This window comes from Mycteria americana, chromosome 1 (genome assembly GCF_035582795.1).
Source record: "Mycteria americana isolate JAX WOST 10 ecotype Jacksonville Zoo and Gardens chromosome 1, USCA_MyAme_1.0, whole genome shotgun sequence".
In the NCBI taxonomy this organism is placed as follows: Eukaryota; Metazoa; Chordata; class Aves; order Ciconiiformes; family Ciconiidae; genus Mycteria; species Mycteria americana.
Window position 1 is genome coordinate 198,395,773 of NC_134365.1, and position 22,112 is coordinate 198,417,884.

Genomic DNA, 22,112 nt, shown 5'->3' on the forward strand with positions numbered 1-22,112 from the left:
CAGGTGGCCAAGAAGGCCAATGGCATCCTGGCTTGTATCAGGAATAGTGTGGCCAGCAGGACTAGGGAAGTGATCGTTCCCCTGTACTCGGCACTGGGGAGGCTGCACCTCGAATCCTATGTTCAGTTTTGGGCCCCTCACTACAAAAGAGACATTGAGGTGCTGGAGCGTGTCCAGAGAAGGGCAACGAAGCTGGTGAAGGGTCTGGAGCACAAGTCTGATGAGGAGCAGCTGAGGGAGCTGGGGTTGTTTAGCCTGGAGAAAAGGAGGCTGAGGGGAGACCTTATCGCTCTCTACAGCTCCCTGAAAGGAGGTGGTAGCGAGGTGGGGGTCGGTCTCTTCTCCCAAGTAACAAGCGATAGGACAAGAGGAAATGGCCTCAAGTTGTGTCAGGAGAGGTTTAGATCGGATGTTAGGAAAAATCTATTTACTGAAAGGGTTATCAAGCATTGGAACAGGCTGCCCAGAGAGGTGGTGGGTTACCATCCCTGGAGGAGTTCAAAAAACGTGTAGATGTGGCACTTAGGGACATGGTTTAGTAGGCATGGAGGTGTTGGGTTGACGGTTGGACTAGATGACCTTAGAGGTCTTTTCCAACCTTAATAATTCTATGATTCTATAACTTCCCTTGGAAGGTTAATGCCCATGAATATGTACCATGCACCTTCTTTTCCCTATTGCTTCCCTATTGTTTTTCACCTTCCATTATTACAGCATTTCTGAAAGTAGCCTGTAAGACTTTTGGTAAAGAGTTATGTTTGCATGTGAGCATTAAAGATTATTATGAAGGCACAATAATTCCTGTAGTCTAGTTAAATGTAATTGCAAGGGGAAGGGAAGACAAAAGCAAAGGGCAGTTCATAATTCATAGACATCTCGTACGTTTTCAACCTTCTCCTGCAGAACTTTGTGAGTGGGAGGAGGTTACAAATGAAGCTCTCTGCTACTTTGTGCTAAAAGCCTGTGCCAGCCATCTGAGTTAGACACAGTCTATGGAATTTATGTAATGATAACCAAATCAATTCAGAAACCAGTTTTGTTAATCTGACACAGACCCTGTGAGTGGATAGCTTTAAACTTATCTGACAGTGTCTGCAATTACTCTAGCTGAAGAGACACTTTTGAACCAAATCAAATGTTCACGGCAAAAGAGTTACATTAATTTATATCAGCTTCTGATTGAACTGACTAGAATAAATCAGAGAGAAAGGGCACACAATCAGCTCTGCTGGCAGATTCGCAGATTGCTGGAAAGGGGCATGATAAGTCTCTGGGGTCTGGCTGTGAGTAATGCTCTCCTCCACCAACACAGCTGGAGCCCGCCTAACCACAGCCTCCGACACCCACCAACATCATGTCTTATCCAGAACTGCTAGGTTTATAGACTCTATCGAAAAATAAAAAGATGTAAGCCATGAGAATATACTCATAGCAGAACAAGCTTTAGTGGCTTAAGGTGTCACACCTCCTCCCAGCAATTTCTTACCTTCTCTTTGCCCGAGATTACTGCCTCACAGCAGAGTTGGTGGAATGAAACACTAGTCCCAGCTACTTCAATACAAGGTCCAGCAAATTGCTTAAACTGCTGATAAAGATGACTTTGATGTCACATTTTGTATTAAAATGAATTAGAAACATTAGTGTTTTCCAATCCAGGGACTGTTGTGGAGGCAGGAACCTTCAGTAAGGAGGCAGAATAGATAGTCAGGGAAGCTGTATTTTTTGCATCACTCCAGCCAGATCTGCTGGAGTTTGTCTGACTGCGGCAATAGGAAAGGCTCTGAAATTTCACACTCACGGCTACCATTCTTTTGCCTTTTTTAACAAGTTTATGAACTTCTGATTGTCTGGCTGGCCTAGATGACCTCCTGAGGTCCCTTCCAACCTGGATTATCCTATGATCCTTACATATACCTAGCGTGCAGGGCTAGGAACCTGGAGATGTGGTTCTCTTCCTGCCGACTCGGTCATTTAGCAGATCTTGTCAAACTGTGTAGACCAATGCTTACCCAACTTTCCCTCTGAGAGGTCCAACTAGGGTGACACTGGTATTGCTCTGATGTTGAGCAACTACTTTTCAAAGGGAGGTCAGCGGTAGTATGGGTACCCTCTGCCACTAGGAAGCAGCTCCACTCAACTCAAGCATTACTAAAAAAAGGGATGGGGAAAAAAAATCCCAAACCAAACAAACAGAGATTATGACTAAACAACCAACTTTCTCTGTGTCACAATTTCCTAGCTGGGGGATACAATACTCAGACAAAGCAGATAATGTGTTGCCTAATGTGATAAGAGGTATATAGTCTTGTGGGAAGGGATATTATGGCAGTGCTGGGAGCAGGCTGCTTATGAACTGCTCTCCCCAAGAAGTGTTGAGCTCTGTAAGGTCTGCACAGCATCTATGTTTTTGGGAATGTGAAAAACCAGCAGGAATTGATGTCATGGGCAGGCAAGTTTGAAGAAATCTGGAAAAAGGGGAAGACAGAGTTGCAGCTGTTATGAATTCATCACGATTTTGGCCCCAGTTCTAAAATACTCACAAAGGCATAAGAATCTCCACATGATTTTGAGGGAAGCAAGATCTGTAGATATGAGTGACACATTCATACATGCTGTGGTGTTTAAGAGGCATACTGAGCTTTTAGTTTCAATCCCTGCTCTTTCACTTATGTCAGTTAACATTTCTGAGAACCTTATTGTGAGATACAACCTCATGCTGCTACCTTAAGGTAACTACAATTGACATTTTCTGGAGAAATCACGTGTCATTAGAGGGAGCGATCACAAGATCATCACCAGTGGGACCCTCTCAGAGCTCTCATGAAGGCAGTTCCAGCAGTAAGGACTCACTGCAGTGGTGCAGCTGCATGCAGAAACGCAGCTCAGATCCGCCGGGATCTCAGTGGACTGCTCCTGCCTCTGCATCTCCTCTGCCTTCTTGTGCCTGCAGCAGCTCTGCAGGGTCAGCTAGTTCAGGAACTTGATCCAGCTGAAGTCTGGTAATTTTTTGGAGGGGCATAACTGGCTTTCCGCTGGATCAGATCCCAGACTTGCCTTGCCAGATGGCAACGTAAGTGTTATTGCCGTGTAAATAACAAACAAGAAAGCACAGCCACGATCAGAGAGGAAGGCAGGACTGCCCTTTTTGGTGGCAATACAGACATAGGCTGGCTTGCATTAACTGTGAAACGAATCATTACGGAGGTTTATAACCGCATTGCTCTCCTCACAGGAGACCAGGGTGTTCATATTAACTGTGAGATGCGCGCTTCAGAAATGCTAGGTAACATTCACCCTCAACAGACAATACAAACTGGGTGGTGCCGTCCTGTGAGGCTGCCCGTGATCACCAGGTATCACTTTGGTCCAAAGAACAGGCAAATCCCCAAATCTGTTCCTTTACTTTATATAAAAGCAATGAAACCCGCTAGCAAAGACAGTGTCGAGTCCCCTTCTGCGTGCCCATACAAGACAACTGCACATTTTCCCTTTCCTAGCCACTCCTCTTTAGCTGAAGTGGAAACAGATGAGGTTTGCATTCTGAGTAAGCGTATTCATCCACCGAATCCTAAATACAGATGCAACGCAGCACACAGAGGACAGGAGGAAGCTGCACAGCCGGCACTCGGCAGCCAGCCGGGACCTCGGGGGTTTTGCTCTTGCGCTTGCAGCCTCCTCCCTCGCCAGGGACTGCGCCGCTTCAGCTCCCGCTCCTGCCGTAGCGGGCGGAAAGGGAGAGGCCGTCTGCCTGCCTCCAGTCGGGATGTTTAAGACAGAGATCTTCCACGGACTGCCAACACGCAGGCTTGGCGGCCGCGGCGGGGGCAGGCAGCGGCCGCAGCCATCCCGAGCGATGCAGCGGGACTTTCCTTTGTCTTAAGCTCGCCGGGAAAACCCCACCCTTTCCCCCTGCCAGGGCAAGGCCGCGGACTCTCCAGACAGGCCGCAGCCTGACCGCCCGCCCGCTCGTTCCGGAGCTGGGCCGGCACCGCCCGGGGCCCCGGCGGCCTCCCGGCGGGGGCGGGGTAGCGGGATGCCGCGCCGTCCCCTCCCCGCGCCCTGCCGCCGCCATGGCAACCACCCGTCGCCGCCGCGCGCGCGCACCCCCTCCCCCGCCCGTCCCCGTCCCCCCCCCGCCCCCCCGTGCCTCTCCCCCCCTCCCCGGTCTGACAGAGCAGAAGGACTGCGCCCCCCGCCCCGCGCCGCTCCCGTCCGCGGACACGCACCCCGGCTCTCCCAGGTAACGGCAGGGCCCGGCTACAGGGCGGCCCCTCACGGCGCTGCCCGGGACGGGCGGCGGCTCGGACCTCGGCCCAACGGCCGCCCTCCCGCCGCGGCGCCGCTGCCCGTCCCGCCGCGCTGAAGGAGGCGGCGGCGGAGGGGGGGGTAGCGGCGGGAGAGGCTGGCGGAGGGCAGCGCGGGGGGCCCCCCCCGCCGCGGAGCCTGCTGGGAAGTGTAGTGCCGCGGCCCCCGGTGGGTGCTGGGCGCTGAGGGGAGCGGCGGCAGGTGGGAACTACAAACCCCAGCGCGCTCGGCTGGGGGCGGGGGGGGGGGGGGAGATGGGTGCTACTGCTTTGCCCCCGCAGAGGAGACTGCTGTGAGGAGGGGGGAGGCTCGCTCTGAATGAGGCGTTGAGGCGACTCGTTTCTCCGGAGCCTCCTCTGAGGGGATGATGGGGCCGGAGCGCTGTGGATGGGGGTCAAGGGTGGGGGGCTGGAGGGAGGGGCAGTGTGGAAGGGAGCGCGGTGTCTGAGGGGTTGGGCGCAGGGGCGGGAGCGGGGCGCACCGGAGGGTGAGTGGGTGCAGGAGGAGGAGTATGCTGGAGGAGGGGCGGGATGCGATGGGAGGGGAGGGCTGTGGAACCACGGGAGGGGTATGCGGCAGGCCGGGCTCGGGGGCGTGGGTGGGAGGGGTGTGCTGGTGGGCGGATGGCTGCAGAAGGGGAGGTGTGTTGCAGCATGAGTGAATGCAGGGGTGGGGGTGTATGGGAGAAACCCGGGTGGGTGGATGCAGTTAGGAGGTGCGTTGCGGGGAGGATGTGTTGGATGGCGTGCGGATGCAAGTGGAGGACTCTACTGGGGCGGAGGGAAGAACGAATGCAAGGAAAGGGGCACATGGGAGCATAGGTAGATGGATGAAAGGGGAGAGATCTGCTGGAGGAGGAGCGGCTGAGCAGATGCAAGGGGAGGGCTGTGCAGAAGGCAGAGTAGACTGGAGGCTGGGTAAAGGGATACGGAGGAGGCAACGGTCAAAGAGAGCCCCTAGGAGCTAGGGGCCCTGGAAAGTGTCTCCAGCCAGTTCACTTCATGGTTTGCGGTTTTATGTGTCCTACCACACTTGGGCTCTTGTTGAGCTTGTTGCACTAGGTGATCTTTATATGAGCAGACACAGTGTTACTTTTTAAAATAGTTTTGCTTCATTTCTATTGTGCCTACATTTCTGTCATGACGTCAGTATTGGCATTTGTCTCTTTTCCCTCTCCATTTCCTCTGATGACAATTCCAGTGTTATCCTTTATCTTGTATTCTCCAACAGGCACGGGGGGGGGGAATAAAATTACAGTTCCTGTTCCATACCATATTTAAAATATACATATTTATGATTGGTATATTAGAGAGAGCTATTTTTTCTTCCTGAAAATCTGTATCTTAAAAGCATCAGTGCATCAGTACTCCCTTGTACATGAATATCGAACGTCTATTCCTAATACAGTTTCAGATGTCACAGGCATGGGTTTCTTGCCAACGGATGTTTGATTTTTATTGCAGTTGAAGGTTTTGGGGCGGTTTCTTTTTTTTCTTTCCCCCCGCCCCCATGTCAGATACGTCCTCGGCAGGCTTAGGCTTCTTGCAGCTCCTGATACTTACCAGACTACAGAAGTGAACATCGCTGTTTGCAGCATGCTTGCAGCATGCTTTGCTCTCGGAGTCTTGGGCTTTTGAGCAGGTAATGGAGAGGAATGGATCCTGCCCTGAGCTAATCACAGTCTCAAGATAGGAAAGTAAATGGAAGACAAGGAAACAACAATAGGCCTTTATCTGGTTTACTGTGTAAATAATTGCAAAAAAGAAGCTGATTCTTCTGGGGATGAGCTGAGAAATCTGAAGACTTGATGTCTGTAGCACTAACAGCAATATGCATATAAATGTGTATTTTAAAGAATATATACTATTCTTTAGAACAATTTAAAAAAGCAGAATTCTAATTTAAAAAATACACATTCATAGTCCTAAAGAGCCAATTCTTTGAAATTCAGAGGGGAATTCAAAAGGTGGAAAAGTATCCAGGCCTAAATTCTGACCTTATGAGTCAGGGTTATAAACACATGTGTGAGTCCATTAAACCTGCAATTATTCATGGAAAGTTTATCTGGGTTGAGGATTGGCTGCGCTAGGAATGTAGCAGCACCAGAACTGAGTCTTTGTGGAGCTGGCTGTGGTCTGGCAGGGCTCGTGAGCTGCAGCGCTGTGGGAACCTGGATATGCTGTATCCAGGCCCAGGTGCAGAAGCAGTTTAACTGCCTTTCCTGGTACAGAGCCCGACCTAATAAACACTTTGAACCCAAGCTGACTCTGCACAGACCCATCCTGGGAACCTTTGGTGGCACGTTTGCTCTACCAGAAGTGCTTACACACGTGATGTGCAGAGAAGCAAGTGGCTCCACAAAGGGCCAGAGGGATTATTGATTTGGGCTGAGTTCTACTTTGCTGAGCTTTGGACAGGCCCTGCAGAATCCTTCAGGTATCTGAGCCCTGCATCCTGTCAGAGGAGGGACCGGCCACCTCAGGGCTGGTGCCACCTGAACACTGGCTTGGGTTTGGTGTGGTACTAATGCCAGAAGCCCTGGAGACCGTGCCGGAAAGGAGAGAGATGTGTGGAGCCAGCCTGGGTCCAGCATGGCTAAGATGGGGAAGAGGCTAGCTCTCACTGCCTAAACTGCATGTTTATGGAGCTATACTTCCTAGAATGCCCCATTGTGTTTGTGTTGGCTGTTCTCATTTCTTATCCAGCCTAGCTGATGAACACCTTGTACCCTAAATAATAGAGGTGTGATTGTATGGACATGCCTGAAGCTGGTACATGAGGTGCTCTGGAGAAGAATACATTTTTGTAGTCAGTCTTAGAAATAGCGCAGCAATCTCTGATTCTACTCTTTCTAGTTCTTCAGAAAATTGTAGTTCAAAGGCTTTGCAAATGGCCATTTCATTCTCTGGGGTGCCTTCTGTTTGGTGCAATAGTATATTATCTCTAATTAAAACACTGACCAACTGTTTAGTGGTTTCTTATGTATTTGTGTTTACTGTTAACTTGTGGTGAATGTCCTTACTTCATGTGAAGATTTTTTTTTCACTTGCATTTAAAGTAACATTCAACTCTCTGTTTCAAGTTAGCTCTCAGAAGATTCCACACAAAAATAGTTTGAGGCCTGCGTGCATGCTTCTTCTTCCCACTTCCATCCACATTTCCCCATTAACTCCACGTCTGCTATTTCAAAACAGAGTTTCAGTGCAAAGAAGCCAAAAACCAGTTAACAGAAAGCAGTTAACTGAATTGAAAGATCCCTCGGTGCTGGGTTTCCTGGACCACGGTGCGTGTGTATGTTTTATCTGGTGTGTGTGCTGCTTTGAAGTGACTTGTCGAATGGGGAGCAAACACTCCAATGACATGACCTGCTGCAATCCCCAGTGCTGCTGCTGCGGTTGTAGCCATTCTTGTCGCTGCTGATGCACACAGCAAAAGGAAAAAAAGAAAAGAGCCCTGGCATAGCACACTTCTTGTCTTTGATTCAGCTATTTAAATGTAGTTTAAATACAAATCTGCTGGAACTGAGCCACATTCTTATTTATATATATATATATTTTTAACAGGAGTTGTGATCCTGTGAGGTAATGATCGTTAGCTTCCACACCAGTCCATGGGACCACAGCTGCAAGTTTAAACAAAGCCAAGTTAACAGGGAAAGATAGATTTGGCTGTGGAACTTGGCAAGCCTTTTGTTTGTTTGTATTTTATCTGGCAATGATCAGTTAAAATGTTTTTGTCATGTGAACGTAATGCCTGATAATTGTCTGCAGCATCAGCAATTGCTTCTGAACAGGGACAGTTAATTATTAGAAATGAAGACCAGTTGTTCTACACGCATGTCCAAAATAAAAGGGATAATCTTTCTAATAAAGCAGGCAAGACTTATTTAAATTTTTTTGAATAACTTATTCTTAAAAGTCAAATAAAATACATCAAGCACATGAAAAACAAATACAGTCTGTGTTTCAGTCAGAGAATTCTGTAGGCTTCTAGTAGGAATTGCATGTTATACAAGGAAAAATGCTTTTTTCTTCCTCTGATAATGTTCCAGCTAGAGTTGCAGTTTATGCTTTTCCAGGTAGGGTATTGTCATATTGTTATATGTCTCCATTTTAACAAGTTTTAACTTTGAAGAGAAAATGGAAAATAGGATCATTGTACTATTTTAAGTGGAAACATAATCGAAGGAGAGGAAGCTGTTTGAAACTGGTCAAAGCCGACTTAAAAAAACAATATGGCCTTAAACTAAGAACGGTAGGTTTAGATTAATTGTAAGGAAAAGCTTCCAAGCAGTAAGAAGAATTTGAGAAAGGAACAACTCCAGTTCATTGCTTAGACTCTGGTGATAGAAATGAGTGCATACAAAAAGTGGATAAATCCAAAAATCAAAACTTCTTAACACTGGAATTTGCTTCCTTGCTTTGCTCTGTGTGGCAATTGACCTGTTCTGGGGTTGTGCAGCGGCAGAGGGCCATCCTGGCTCTAGTTCGTAGAAGTGGAAAATGTATAGTTGTACCTCAGCACTGGATTTCAGAAGATGGTGCCTAACAGCATGGCTCTCTGTCTTGTGACGTTAGGTGGGTCTCTTACATTGCATTTCGGGATGCCCAACATCATGCTGCACGGCTGATTTACAGAAAATGAGAAACAGAATTAGTAACCAGTCTTCATCTGGGTACGTCCAGTCCTTTCCAGATGTTCAGCCGTCCAGTCAGCAATACTGCACAGCTGCTGTGATGTGAGACCGTATGTCCAGCAATCTCAGGGAGCTGTGGAAAATTTTTGGTCTGCCTGGGTAAAATTTTGGTCAGAGAAAGACCCATGTCCAGAAAAAAACCAGGTATGTTATAGCCCTATCAGTGAGGAATTAACAACTGATTTGGAGAAGAGTCTGATTAGTAGGCAGTAAATAAGGCTTGATGTGACTATCGAAACAATGAGAGTAAAGCAAAAATGAGTAACTGCTGATTTAATGAGTGTCATCCATCCTGCACAAGAGTCGAGTGCCTGTGGAGAAAATGGGATGCAGTTGTGTAATTGTGTCAAAACACGTAGGCATAAAAGAGACATGTAAAGATAGCAGAGATGCCTTTTGTTTTGGCACTTGCAGAGTCGAATGTTCAGTATCAAGCAATAGGAAAACCCCTGCTACAGACCCCAGCAATAGGGGAGGGCATTTATTGCCTCTGGTAGCACTGGGGTGAGGTTAAGTCTGAGACGGGCTGAAGGGGGGTAATCGTCCTGCATTCCCACTGGTGTTGCACACAAGTTTGGAATAGTGTGCTAAACAAGCTGTCCCCCTTTGCCCACCATTCACACAGTCACTGTATCTGCCTGTGGATATGTTTGTGTGTGTATAATGCTTTAATGTTAAAATAGAGACTGTCTTTTGGATCTTGCTCAATTGTGCGTTGCTTTAGTTCTGGGAGAAAAATTATTTTCTGACCCCAGATAGGGATCAGCTCAGCTTATGCTCCAAAGAATAGGGATTAATATCCCCTGTGACCTTTTAGCCTAGCTGCTGCAGGGTTTTTAACAAGTGGGCTTGAGACCCCATGTGTGGCAGCTATGCCGGCATGAATGTCTGTAATGTCTCTTCTTGTCAATGATCTGTGAACTAAGGAATCTCCAAGGATATCTTGACGTGCCGTGGAGCTGTTATGGTCTAGTGCAGGAAAGAACCGTGCAATGATAGAATGAAAAGCTGGTGTCACAAGTAATGTGTAAGGTGTTCTAAATGAACCTGACAACAGTTGTCCTGGCTGTGTATTTACTTAAAAGATGTGACTGTGATATGGTAGGAAAAACAAACATTTAAACAAAGCCCCAAACAACAAAAAACAAACAACAAAAGCACTATTTATGAATTCTGTATTTCTGGTTCCTTGGATGTTTGCAACGTTGTGTGAACTCTATAATATAATGTAGAACAAATAATAAAAATAAGTACATAACATGAAAAAGCCCCCACCTAGTTCTAGCTACGTCTTCCTCCCCACCCCTGGCACTGAAGAGTGGGGTTGTCCAGAAAACAATCCAGGAAGGAATTCCTTCCTAAAAATAATTTTTCCTTAGTTTTGGTCATACTTGTTTTGACTTGCTTTGGCTATTCTGAACTAACATTACCATCGCTGGTGTGTGTAAAAGGTTTGTAGTTTGTTTAAACCGTTTTTAGCCATTAGTTTAAAATAGCCAGTCTTTTTGCAGTAGGACCTCAAGGAACTGCCTGGGGGTGAGGGGGAGCACTGATTTAGAACTGAGGTCTACAGTTGCTGTTTCAAACATGTCTCAGGTATATGGGTGATGTTATATTCACCTTCTCAAGCTATATTACTTTGCTTTGGTGTCCAGGGTAGCTGATAAGTAAAAATTGAATTGTCTGAATCCAAGAGAAAGATCCAGAGGCTTTTGTCAGCCTAGCTCTGGAGGCATCGACCGCTCAGTAGGTATATACGTGTACACCCACCAACCTCCCTGTATGCTCCAAGTTTCAGTGCCCATTGATGTTTAGAAGCTCTCCAGTGTGATGCACCAGCATCAAGCTCTTGCTTAAGCTTCAGTGTCACCACCATGAGGCCAGAAGCCCGCAAACTCTTGGTTGCTGGAGGAAATGGGAGACTCTCATTTGGTTTCCCCCTGCAGTTTTAAGACCATGTAAATTTTTCTGCCTCCTGCTTCCCAGCTCCCTGCACTAACCACTCTTCTGAAGTGAGCACGTGTTTACGTGGCTGCTGTGCCTTGCCTCTGGCCCATGGGTTGGCCCAGCTTCCACCGGAGATGAGGAGGTTGTCTCCTCTGGTGAGCAGGGCACTCTTCTGGGATTAAGGGGAGCTGGATGTGAGTGTCAGCCCTCTTAAGGCAAAAGGGAGTTAAACACACGCCTGCAGGGTGGGAACTAGCTGTAATAAACAGATACAAGTGATTGCTAAAGTAACTACACGTTCTGTTTAACGGCTTTCTAGGAATTGAATGCAGCAGTTCCTTAGAAATGTTTTATTTATTCTCTCTTTTTTGCTACACGTGGGGAAAACCTCCAGAGATTTGAGGACTGTTTTCCTTATGGGGACAAGCTGGTTGTGTAGCAGATCCTAACCTGGATGTGTTTGAAGACGGGGCAATGGATTCTGCCCCAGGTGGTGGTTTGTTCATTTATAAGTTGACTCATCAGATCTGAATGGGTTGTTACCTATATTCAGTTCCTATCTTTTTATCCATTTCCAGTGCAATGCAAGTGACATCACTTTTTCCTGTCAGTTATCATCTTCTGTATTTTAAAATTAAATGGTCTTAATAGCCACAGAGCTAGAGCTCTCCAACTATGTATCCTGCCCTTCCTCAGCACTGAGAGAAAACAAAATTAGGGTCGTCACCCTTTCCACCTTAGTTCTGCTCCTGCCCAGAGTTTATAACAGCCCGTGGGAATGATCTGCAAGCTGAATGTGTGGCACAGCACAAGGACAAGTAAGCCCTGATGCGTCTTGCTGCACTCAGTGGAGTGCCAGCTGTGGGGTAGCAGCACATTCTTGCCATCAAAGTCTTCAGCCACGTGGAAGTTGTGTGGCCTGTGGGTTTAAGTGAGGGTAGCAGGTTTCCATGGCTTAGTTGCGGGGAGCAGGAGTGAAGAGGTGGTGGAGCAGACCTGGTATGCAGCTGCAGGCATCAGTAAGGACCATCAGTTTGGCACTGTTGAGAGGCACAGTGTGTGTTTGCTATAGGCAGCATTCAGGGAGGGCAGAATGAAGGTCATGTGGATATATGTTTAACTTGTTGTCAAAGGTTTGAATTTTGATAAGCACAAGGGAATACAAAGGCATAAGATACATCCCCCTTAATGCCATCTTGATCTTGTCTTGTCTGTTCTAAAAAACTACTAACTTTTTTATAACCCACTAAGATGTAAAAGGTTGTTTCTCCCTGTTGTGGGTTCTCTCTGCTACCACCAGCTCCTACTGCACGCACCTCCGTATCACAGGCTGTCTTCAGCTGTCCAGCCTGAACTGTGTCCTGCGCCAGGCCCCGCTCTCTCCCCATCTGGCTGTATCCTTCCTTCCCTGTTTCTTCTTCACCACCTTGGTCTTGCCAAACCCTTGAGCAGCTAGTGGACGACCCTCCTGAGCCGGCCTCCTCCCCCTTGGTCAGTGCAACTCTTTGCATTGTGTAGCTATGAATTGTAATTTTTTTATTTTTGATTTCCAGAGGTTTATGTCTGGGTGAATGTCAGGGACCCCACCCATCGTGCGTCAAAGGACAAGGAAAAGGAACTGATGCTCTTTTTGTGTGGTAAGGACCTAGACTTTGGGTCATGTGGGATTCAGATAAAGGGGCAGGCACTGCTTCGATCTTGAACCTTAAATGCAAACCTAGCTTACAACATAGCTTACTTTTGAATGGGTGGTTTAATATTGCTTTCTTGAATAGTTACTGGGAAAAGTTGGACTATGGGTTTGCCTTAAAGTCATGCTGTGGTTTACTAGTTGTATAAAAAGTTAGTAAAATCTGTAAATTTTAAATTGTTTTAGGGACAAGGGGAAGGTTGTACTTTGGGAATCACTGTTTTAAGAAATCTTGAATTTGGATTGTTAACTCTGCCGTAAATCCCAAAGTGACATGTTAAATTTAGTGAAAAAATCCAAGTCAGCAATGTGGATGTTGGAGTACTTTGAAAGAATATTTAAACAGAATGAGGCTCTCAATTTGTCTATAGTAGAGCTGTCATTCAACCATATCGTAATCTCATTAGGGTGAGGGCTCTTGAAAGTGCTAAGTGCAGACTTCCCTGATGCTGGTTGGCACATTTAGGCACGTATGTAATACAACAGTATAAAAAGCAATTTAATGCCTCGTGTGATTTGTGATTCATGCGTTGATGGCTGCTAATATATTGCGGTGATCTACAAATTAAAGTTTGGCTTGTTAGGTTCAGGGTGGGCAGGCCATTTAATTTTCTTGCATTAATTTAACAGGATTGGGGCCAAAGGCAGCAAAGTTATGATTCATGATCTGAAACCTTAGGCTAGGTAGGCTAGTAAAGAGATAATCCAGAGCTAAATGGTTGAAAAAGAGGGGGACTGGATGGGAGCGAGGGGTGGAAAGACACAATTCAGCTATGAGTGAATAAACAAAACTAAAGTGTCATGGTCTGAATTATTCTACAGCATGTAAAATTCATTTTTCTGATGATTATGTTCTCTTTTAGATTTCTGAGTGAAGATGAATTTAGCAGAGATTTGTGATAATGCCAAAAAAGGAAGAGAATATGCACTCCTTGGGAATTATGACTCTTCTATGGTATATTACCAGGGTGTCATCCAGCAAATCCAGAGACACTGCCAGTCGATCAGAGATCCGGCAATTAAGGGCAAATGGCAACAGGTAGGGTGAAATAAGGTTGCCTTTATTCTATTACTTGATATTTGAAAAACACACTATACTTCCCAAACCTTTTAAGATGTAGAGGACATATATTTCAGTTAAGTTTACAACATCTCTTTTACAATATTTTGTTGATATTTATGGGAAAATAATTTTTGTAGTGTGTTCAAAAGGAATTATTTTGTTCTAATTGAATCAATTTTTTTGTTGTTTTCACTTAGGATGTCTGGCTAATCACTGGTCTGTTTGTGTGTGATTGCATACTTTGGAAAAAACTGTTTTGCTGAGGACTTCCTTTTGCTGTTTTATCTTTTGACCATCTAATGTCCAGTAAACTAAGATGTGAGTGGATGGGTTAGCATCACTAGAATGGCTGTCTGAGTAGCAGTTAACTATAATGCTACAGTGTGCAAATTTGGATCAGGTTTCTAAAACTCAGGTAATACTCTTAGCCTGAGTCTTGCACACATGCATCTCCCTGCTAAGCAGAGTACTGTTGAAGCCAAGGAAGTAATCTGCAGGTGAAATGTAAGAACCCTCATTTAGCACTTTCAGTATTTAACTCTTCCTTACATTTTGTGGTCCCATGTTTCATTGTACAAAATGTGTTTCATCAAAAAAAAAAAAAGGGAGTATAAACAATTGGAGTATAAAGGTGTATTCCAGAATAAAGAATTCATGTTGCATAAATATTATGTTTTGAAAGAAGAACGTAGCTCCTATAAAAGATAAAATTTTGCAGTAAGTAGCTGAAGAATGATTTCAATAAGAGTTTTTCTAAATATCATATGTTTAAATGATCTCACTTAAAAATAGAAGCAAATTTTTCCTTTCTATTGCAGCGGGTGCTTTGGTTATGGTTTTGTGCTTGAAACATCTGACACTAACATAGAGTATTTTGTGTACTGATAGCTACAACACCGTTAGCAATCATTTTGTAATGACAGTACTATTCATAGGTGTTTATCATAGAACTGTAGAAGTCTGTCTGCTTATTAAGAGCTTGTCTGCAAAGCATGTGCATGTACAAGTAGCAGCGATAGTGCCTAGCTTTCCTGGTGATGTAATAACCTGAATGTTGTCTAGGAGATACTCACATTCAAGTATTTGTATTCGAGCTATTCCCCACCCCAGGGCGTGCAGATACAAGGCGTTCATGCCCCATGTGTGTCCTTAGTTCCTGCTGAACTTGTAGCTGGCGTGAAGGTAGAGCATGAGGCTTTCCTTGCTCTGCAACTGCATCACTGCATTGCCTTCACTTCTAGTATTTAGTGTTTCCTCTGATGACATTGATTCTTCCCTTAAACTTTTAACAGCTCTTATCTTGTGAAGGTTACTTCAAGTCTCGTGATGTTGTGTGTTGTTTGAACTGCTTCAGAGAAGCCTGTGCACCATGGAATGTGTGCTGTACATTGGAGACAAGCCTCAAGTAAAAAAGGACCATTAACACAGTTTCCAGGATTATTCCCTAGGGAAGGTAGTTGGCTCCTTAGCGGAGGATCTGAAGTTGGCACCTTCTCAGAAATTATCCCTTTTAGGTAAAAACAGAATGGCCCCTGACAGTGTCCCGTAAATGCTTTAAAGAACTGTCCCCAGAAAGATCAGCAGCAGGTGGGGTAGTGTCTGTCACGCTGTGTGCTCATGTTAATTCTGAAACTTCCCAACACAGCGGTGGCAGATGAGCTTTGTCAGAATATTGCTTTGCCATTACTGGTGCCAATCTTGGCTCAGGGAAAAACACCAAAAAGTAAGAAGCATGATTAAAAAAAAAAGTGCTTTGTCCTCAGGCTGTTTGCCTTCTCATTCATTTATGGGACTACCTGTAGCACTGGGAACAAAATTATATAGCCCTGAGAGCAAACGATGCAGCCCTGGAACCACTAGCTTTTCCATACCTGTACCTGAATAGTTTGGTGAGACCTATAGAGATAGATCTGCTTTCTTACCCACTCTGATAAATAATTGTTGTGCTTTCTCAGTCCTTGAGACAGACTAAGAGGGAGTCTGATGATCTGGATGTTAGCACTGCTTTCCAGCTCCAACATCAGCTACATCCAAACTGTCAGTCACATGCAGTAGCCGTCTGACAGACAGCCTGTTCTGAAAAAAATTAAACCAAAAGTTGGATCACAAGAAACACTCATTCACCATATTAAAATAATATTTAGATTTTTTTTTTTAGATCATTCTCATGAAAGAGTTATGCCATACACATTACGTAAGTTTAGCGAAATTCAGGTCTAACCCACTTGGTACCAGTAATGTGCAGAAGCAAAAGATTCCCATGCCTGTATGCTCCTTGCAAGTGACACGAGAAGCAAAGCAACCCTTAGATGATGGTTAAGGGGATGAATGCAATTGATTTTTACCTGAAATTCTGTCTCCTCTGGCGTATGGAACTGGCTTGTTCTTTAGGTTCTTCAGTTTCTCCATCCTCTGAGGTACCTGAGGAGGATAATACCACTGGTACCTTCTGGAGGTGGAGTTTAGCAATCTCTAGCAGACACTGGGTAGGTAGCGTTTTTACTGTTGGGAGCAGTCCACAGTGTGAATGTCCATGTAGATAAATGCTCGAAGGAGAAGATTGTTACTTAAACCAATTCTCTGAGATGTACTGTCTGCATGCACATTCATAATCTTCAACCTTCTGAAGGATTCCTGGGACATCAATGCTGAGTATGAAGCATGCCCTTCCTTTCTGTTCATTTATGCGCAGCGCACAAACATGGTGTTTGTCCTACTGGTATATCTGAGGCAGTGAACTCAGTTTCAGGTGTTTGCATATGTGTTCCCTCATAAAATAGGAATGTTCATATGAGTAACATCTCAAAGAATAGTTACAGCCATGGCTCTGCAGCTGACCAACTCATACCTGTTACATGAACCATTGTTCTCCCTATTTGGTCACTTCTCCACACTGGATGCTCCATCCTGAATAGGTACCTCATGCTAGGTGGATCTGTTTTGTTGCCTTGTGTATGACACGGGATTTTTCCAGAAGTTTATTGAGCAATGTAGAGCACAGGTGAACCAAAAGTAGTTGGGATTTTGGGTCAGACTCCCAAACACTCTTGATCTACCTCTCTTTGCTTAGGTGTCATTGTTTTAAAATTTCTACAGTTTGGTCTGGACAGAATGATATTCTGTGCAAGTATTTGGTGGCTTGTATTTCATGTCGCACAGTTTCATGTCAGCTTCAGCTTTGCAACTGGGCACCCTGATTTAAAGGGTTCCTTGTGCTTGGTGCTGATAGTTAGGAGGAAGAGGAATGTGAACATGTATCATCTGCTCCCCTGGGAACAACTGACTGGCTCAGTTCCACTTGATGCAATACTGCTTCTAGGACTTCAAAATCAGTGCTGACTGGGGGAGAGGGATTGTGTTACTAGTCTGCCACAACCTGCAGAACTTCAAAAGGGCAAAAGATGCATCCTGGAGGGTCCACCAAAGCAGCAGTGTGACAACATAAGAATTCCTCTGACACTTCAGAAAATTCATTGTCATTGTCTGATAACTAGCTTGGCTTTGGGATATCAAGGGTGACCTGTTCTTGAGACCCTTATTTGTTTTGCATACAGGGAGTTCCCAGCTTGCTCTTGGGTGGCTGAGTGTAGCTCCATTCTTATCCTCACTCCTAGGCCTCCGAGCTCATTTGAAAAAGAAAAAGTTACTTCTTTGTTGTGCTTTGAGGTTTGGCTGACATGTAGGCATATGCATCCATGTAAATGCAGGCTGGGACTGGAAAGATTCAAAATCAGAAGCAACTCATCTCTTTTTCTACTTAAGAACAATAAAAGGTAGGTTTACTCTCATGACAGCTACTGTGAACTTGACTTGTGTTGACATTCCCCCTGTTTATTCTGAGAGAGTTTCTTGGCTGTTGCAGTCTTTTTACTAGACAGCTGGCTCTGGAAAGCAGCTCTGGAAAGAGCTGCTTCAGTGACAGTTCAGCAGCTGCAGAATGACAGCAGAGCATGCCCCGGGGTGATAGCAGTGGCTTACGACAAGGCCAGCGGCTGTTGAGCAAAATCTGCTGCGTGTTACAACCGTGTGCTCTGTGTTGCACAATGTCTGAGAGCACAGGAGCCTCAGCCGGAGCTGAGGCGGGAGTTCAATGATTCTCAGAGCACTGGGAGCAGCCAGCAAGGCACCCTTACTGACCATGGTCACTGGAGCAGGTGATTAGGTGCACTATGTTCTTGCTTAAAGAATAAAGGATGTGGGCCACTTTTGGTAAGCAGAACTGGTGCTGCGGGATGAACCGCAGCGAGTTTTAAGTTTTAAACACATTACGGTCAATCTGTGCTTACGTTGGTTTTGCTTCATGCCTGTTTAATTAACACTTTGTAGGTTACTTCATGAGTAATTAAGGAATATTCTGCAGGTAACTCCTGTGATTACAGGAGCTATACTTTCACTCCACGGGATCAGACTGGGTTACAGGGCATCCATTTTGGGTACGGTTTAGGGAATTATTATTTTCACTTTTTTAAAATGGAGCTTGTTGAATGGGCTTCTTAGTTAACACTAATCGCTGGCAGTAATTTCAGGTTTGGAAAATACTTTTATAGAAACTTGATTGGTTTTGTTCCAGCATGATATAATAAAAAAAAACCCCAAACCACACATGATTTATATTTGCTAACGTACAAATACCCATGCTTATTGCTATGGGAAGTTGTGTAGAAGCACAAGCTCTTGCATAGCAAATAAAAACTGGTGATGGCAAAGGTACAACAGTTGCCAGGTTGTGAAATACAGAGGAACTCCATGAATTGGTTTTTGGAACTACCGTTAAGAGTTAACTCAACTCTTGGTCACTGTGTTTTATACCCATATGTTAGGATGTGTTTTCTGCTTGGTTACTGTAAATCCTTAGGGCTGGAATGTCAAAACAAAGCTGTGGGGCCACCCGCTGGGCTAAAAGACTTTTTATCAGGCTTTCCAACATCACCTAGTGCCCGCGATCCTGCTTGTGTGGAGGAGGTGATGTGGCTGGTAGGGGTGGCTGGTGTACCAGAGCGTGGCTCTGGGGAGCAGGCAGTTTCACACGGTAGCTGAACCCAGTTAGCATCCTGCCATGCCCAGAGAGGCCAAGCTCTTCCCCACCTAGTCTTCCGTCCAGCTGCACCAGCTTCTCTCCCTCCTCTGCACCCTGCCATTCTTTGTCCTGGGTTTCACCTGATCACAGGGTAGCGAGCCAGTGCAGCTTGCTAACCCAGCAGAAGTGTCCTTTATTTTCTTTTTACCCTCCTACGCTAATTTTCTGTCATTTTACCAAGCTGGGTTACTGTATTGAGATGCCAGAATTCAGTCCAGAAGAGCAGCGGCAGAGTGTGGTTGGGGAGAAAGGGTGAGGAGAAGCAAGATCTTTATATTTGGCAGTGGTGAGCTGTTAACTCGGCCCATGCTATCTCCTGAAACTGCTTAAACGTGAATAACCTAAAAGCTTTCTTCAGGTTCTCTAGAACCTGAGCTGGAGCCCTCTGAGGGCTCTGGCACCCCAGGGAAGGGTCTGACGGGGCGGCAAAGAGACCAGGTGAGTCCAGATCAGTGATCTTCCTGTTTGCAGCTTTCCAAGGTTGCTTCAGAGTAGCACTGATCACTCAAAGGTGGTGCTCAGTCACCTCCATAATTATGGCACAGCCCTTCTTGGCTCACATCTGGGTTATTTGTTTCTCAGATGCAAGAAACTCTGCACCTGTTTCATCTGACTTGGTTTCTTTAAGGCCTCTAGGAATGTATCAGCTGGTTTTCCTTTGTGGTCTGGCTGTTTGAGTACATTGAGGGTTTTTTGTTGGTTGGTTTGCCAGTTACTGAGTAAGCGATAAGGGTGTGTATTTCAGAGTTTGGTCTGCTCAGGTCTGGATAAGAGATGGCCAGCAGTTGTTAATCTGTTTTCAGCTTCCAAGGCATCAAAGGCGCACTTTCTCTCAGTTTTCAGATACCATGCTCCTTGCTGGTCCAAGAGAGCTGAATGACAGCACTCCAGCCCTCAGTGCTGGCACGTTCTTTTCCACCAACTTTTCTACATGTGTTGGAAGTGTGATAGGAGGAATCCTGTCTGTATTCCTGTAGCACTGGAGGAGAAAGCGGCTGTCTCTCGTGGAGCGGTGCCCTGGAGGATTTATGCTGTATCATTCCTTTGTACCTCACAGCAGCTGTTTGGCTGGATTTATTTTTGGACAGGAGGGATGTGTGTTAGACAGTTTGAAGGAACCAAGTTAGTAATCAATCACATTTGTAACTCAGCTGGAAGTTCTTGCACTGGGGGATATGTCTGCTGATTGTGTGATGAGAAAGCAAAGAGAGCAAAGCGGGGGGGGGGGGGGGGGGCATGTCAAGCATTGACTGTCTTTACTAGAGCAATCCTGCCTGAGCTGGATGTCCTGTGTCTTTGGAAAGATGCAGCTACCCCGTCTGGAATGAGCAAGAAGGCTGCTTTGCCCTGTGAAATGATCAAGCTCTTCCCATACTCAAGGCTCCTTTTATATAGATGCACGTAGAGCTCCTGGTGAAGTAAATGCAGTGTTGCAAGAACTGTGCAGGGCCTTGGGGATTTACCCTTCACTCTGTCCTTACTGGTATCTTGCTGACAACAGTCACCTATATTTTTCTTCTTAAACAAGGTTTTAAACCAGAGAAGAATTTCTTTGTGCTGCTGAAATCTCCTAATTTGTCCATGTAGTGGGAAAACTCCTGGAAAATATTACAGAGCAGACAATACATTGCTGTGGGAGGTACCTGGTAGCGTTTTAGGAGAACTGTAGCTTCCAGAAAGAGGTGATGTGTGTTTGTTACTGAGTGCTGTTGATTTAATCATTCATTCTTTTATACAGCGTACCCACCAAATGGTTATGTCAGCGCTTTCTGTCTTGAAGTTACCCCACCAAAAGTGGGGGGCTGCTGCTGCTGCTGTTTTGAATATGTAGAGTGGGGCGAGTGAGGAAAGATGCCATTCTGAGAGGGGAAATGAGAGTGTGAGAGAAAAATGGGATGAGCAGGTGAAAATCAGGCTGGAAGAGGCATGCTTCTAAAAGTGTGCTGATAAGACACAGCACCCTGCATGTGCCCAACATGGTTCCTTTCTAAGCACACAGGGAGATGGGAAGATCTCAGGCTAGTGGCCACATCTTTTCACCAGTAAGCACCATTAGGAAGAACAGTCATAAGATGTGATGCTATTTAGTACCAGTTCCCTGATTTGCTGCTGTTATACTTATAACCTCAGCAGACAGGCTGGATTTGCAGACCTCCATTCTCCTGATCCTCTCGATTACTCAGAATCTGCACAGCAAAGAGAGTCTGGATTTCAGGCAACATCATTAACATCTGTGGATACTGTCCTCAGTTTGCCACAAAGTGAAGCCTTGTTGCAGCATTCCCAGGCAGTATTTTTCCCAGCTCTTTTTCACATGGACGCGTGACATGAGCACAGCTGGGTGCCTGGTGTCTTTCCTTGGCCATCTTGTAAACTGACTTCAGATCCTGGCTTTTGATTCAGCCTTGCAGTGTGTGCTAGTTGTAGCCTCACTCAGCAGTGTGCCTGGTAGCAGCCTGCAAATATCCTCACCGTAGTGTTTCTTTGTGAGAGCTTTTAGAGCCTATGTGCCTTTCCAGTGGATGCAAAGGTTCAGGATATCTCTGTAGCTCCAGCTGTGAGCCTGTAACAGGCAAGATTGATATTGGCCTAAGGTAATCCTAGCTGCAGAGCTTCAATACTGATTTCCAGGCATGCACAGCAATGCATTAATTAGTTTTAGGTGTGCACCAACACTTCAGTGAAGAGGTGACATCTGGGTGTTATGACCCTCGAGCAGGTAAAAAACAAAGTAAGCACGGAGGTAGATCCCACAGGATGAAAAGCATCATTGAGTGATAGGTGGAAGACTGGTAAGATGCAGTACAAGTGCACTCAGGTGAATCCTAGCACATCTTAAGCCAATGCACTGAAAGCTTATGCTTCTGAGCAAGAATGTACAATGCAGTTTTTGGCTGCACTAAGTGTGTACTAAGAACTGGTGACCTTAGCATACAAAACTTGAGCTTGTAACAAGCCATATCACTTAAAAATTAGCAAATTTCTACACAGATTTTATTTTTCCTAGGTTTCATGGAAGAAAATTGAAATGAACAAATATCAAGTAAATAATCTTGAAATTATTGCAGTAGTTCTAATTCCCTGACTAGTGGCAATAGAAACTTGAAGTATAAAATTCAGCTGCATAATTCTGCAATGTGATTTCTTTCTGAGACAAAATTTCCGTTCATTTTTATTTCACTTGCTTTACTTATCATTTGAACTTATGCTATAGGGTGTTAAAGTTCCCATTTTGTGTTCTAATCTTTGTAATCCACCAAAGAATTGACTTGTGCTTTGACTGTATGGTGATGTTGTGCCCCTCACAAAGTTAATTTTGTAATATTATATTTTA

General features: G+C 45.3%; 2 protein-coding genes and 1 long non-coding RNA gene across 8 annotated transcripts in view; 1 reads left to right on the top strand and 2 right to left on the bottom strand.

Moving 5' to 3' along the window:
• LOC142404259 (uncharacterized) overlaps positions 1-4,424 on the bottom strand; it is a 61,985-nt gene extending 57,561 nt beyond the window's left edge. Inside the window, exon 1 of the long non-coding RNA XR_012773793.1 lies at positions 4,227-4,424. This is a non-coding gene — a long non-coding RNA (uncharacterized LOC142404259). The remainder of the gene's footprint in view (positions 1-4,226) is intronic.
• The window catches only part of USPL1 (ubiquitin specific peptidase like 1), a 422,463-nt gene that overhangs the window by 163,228 nt on the left and 237,123 nt on the right, over positions 1-22,112 (bottom strand). The gene's annotated exons all lie outside the window — the stretch shown is intronic.
• KATNAL1 (katanin catalytic subunit A1 like 1) overlaps positions 3,634-22,112 on the top strand; it is a 43,919-nt gene continuing 25,440 nt past the window's right edge. For 2 of the 6 annotated variants that reach the window (XR_012773791.1, XM_075490803.1), the window contains exons 1-3: positions 3,637-4,240; positions 12,502-12,585; positions 13,502-13,677. Coding sequence is in view for 4 of the 6 variants with exons in the window: in XM_075490803.1 (XP_075346918.1) it covers positions 13,516-13,677 (162 nt within the window). In the remaining 2 variants the exon portion in view is untranslated. Of the gene's footprint in view, positions 4,241-12,501; positions 12,586-13,501; positions 13,678-13,898; positions 14,020-22,112 lie in introns of those variants that run through there. The other 4 variants (XM_075490805.1, XM_075490804.1, XM_075490806.1 and 1 more) reach the window with 4 other exon arrangements.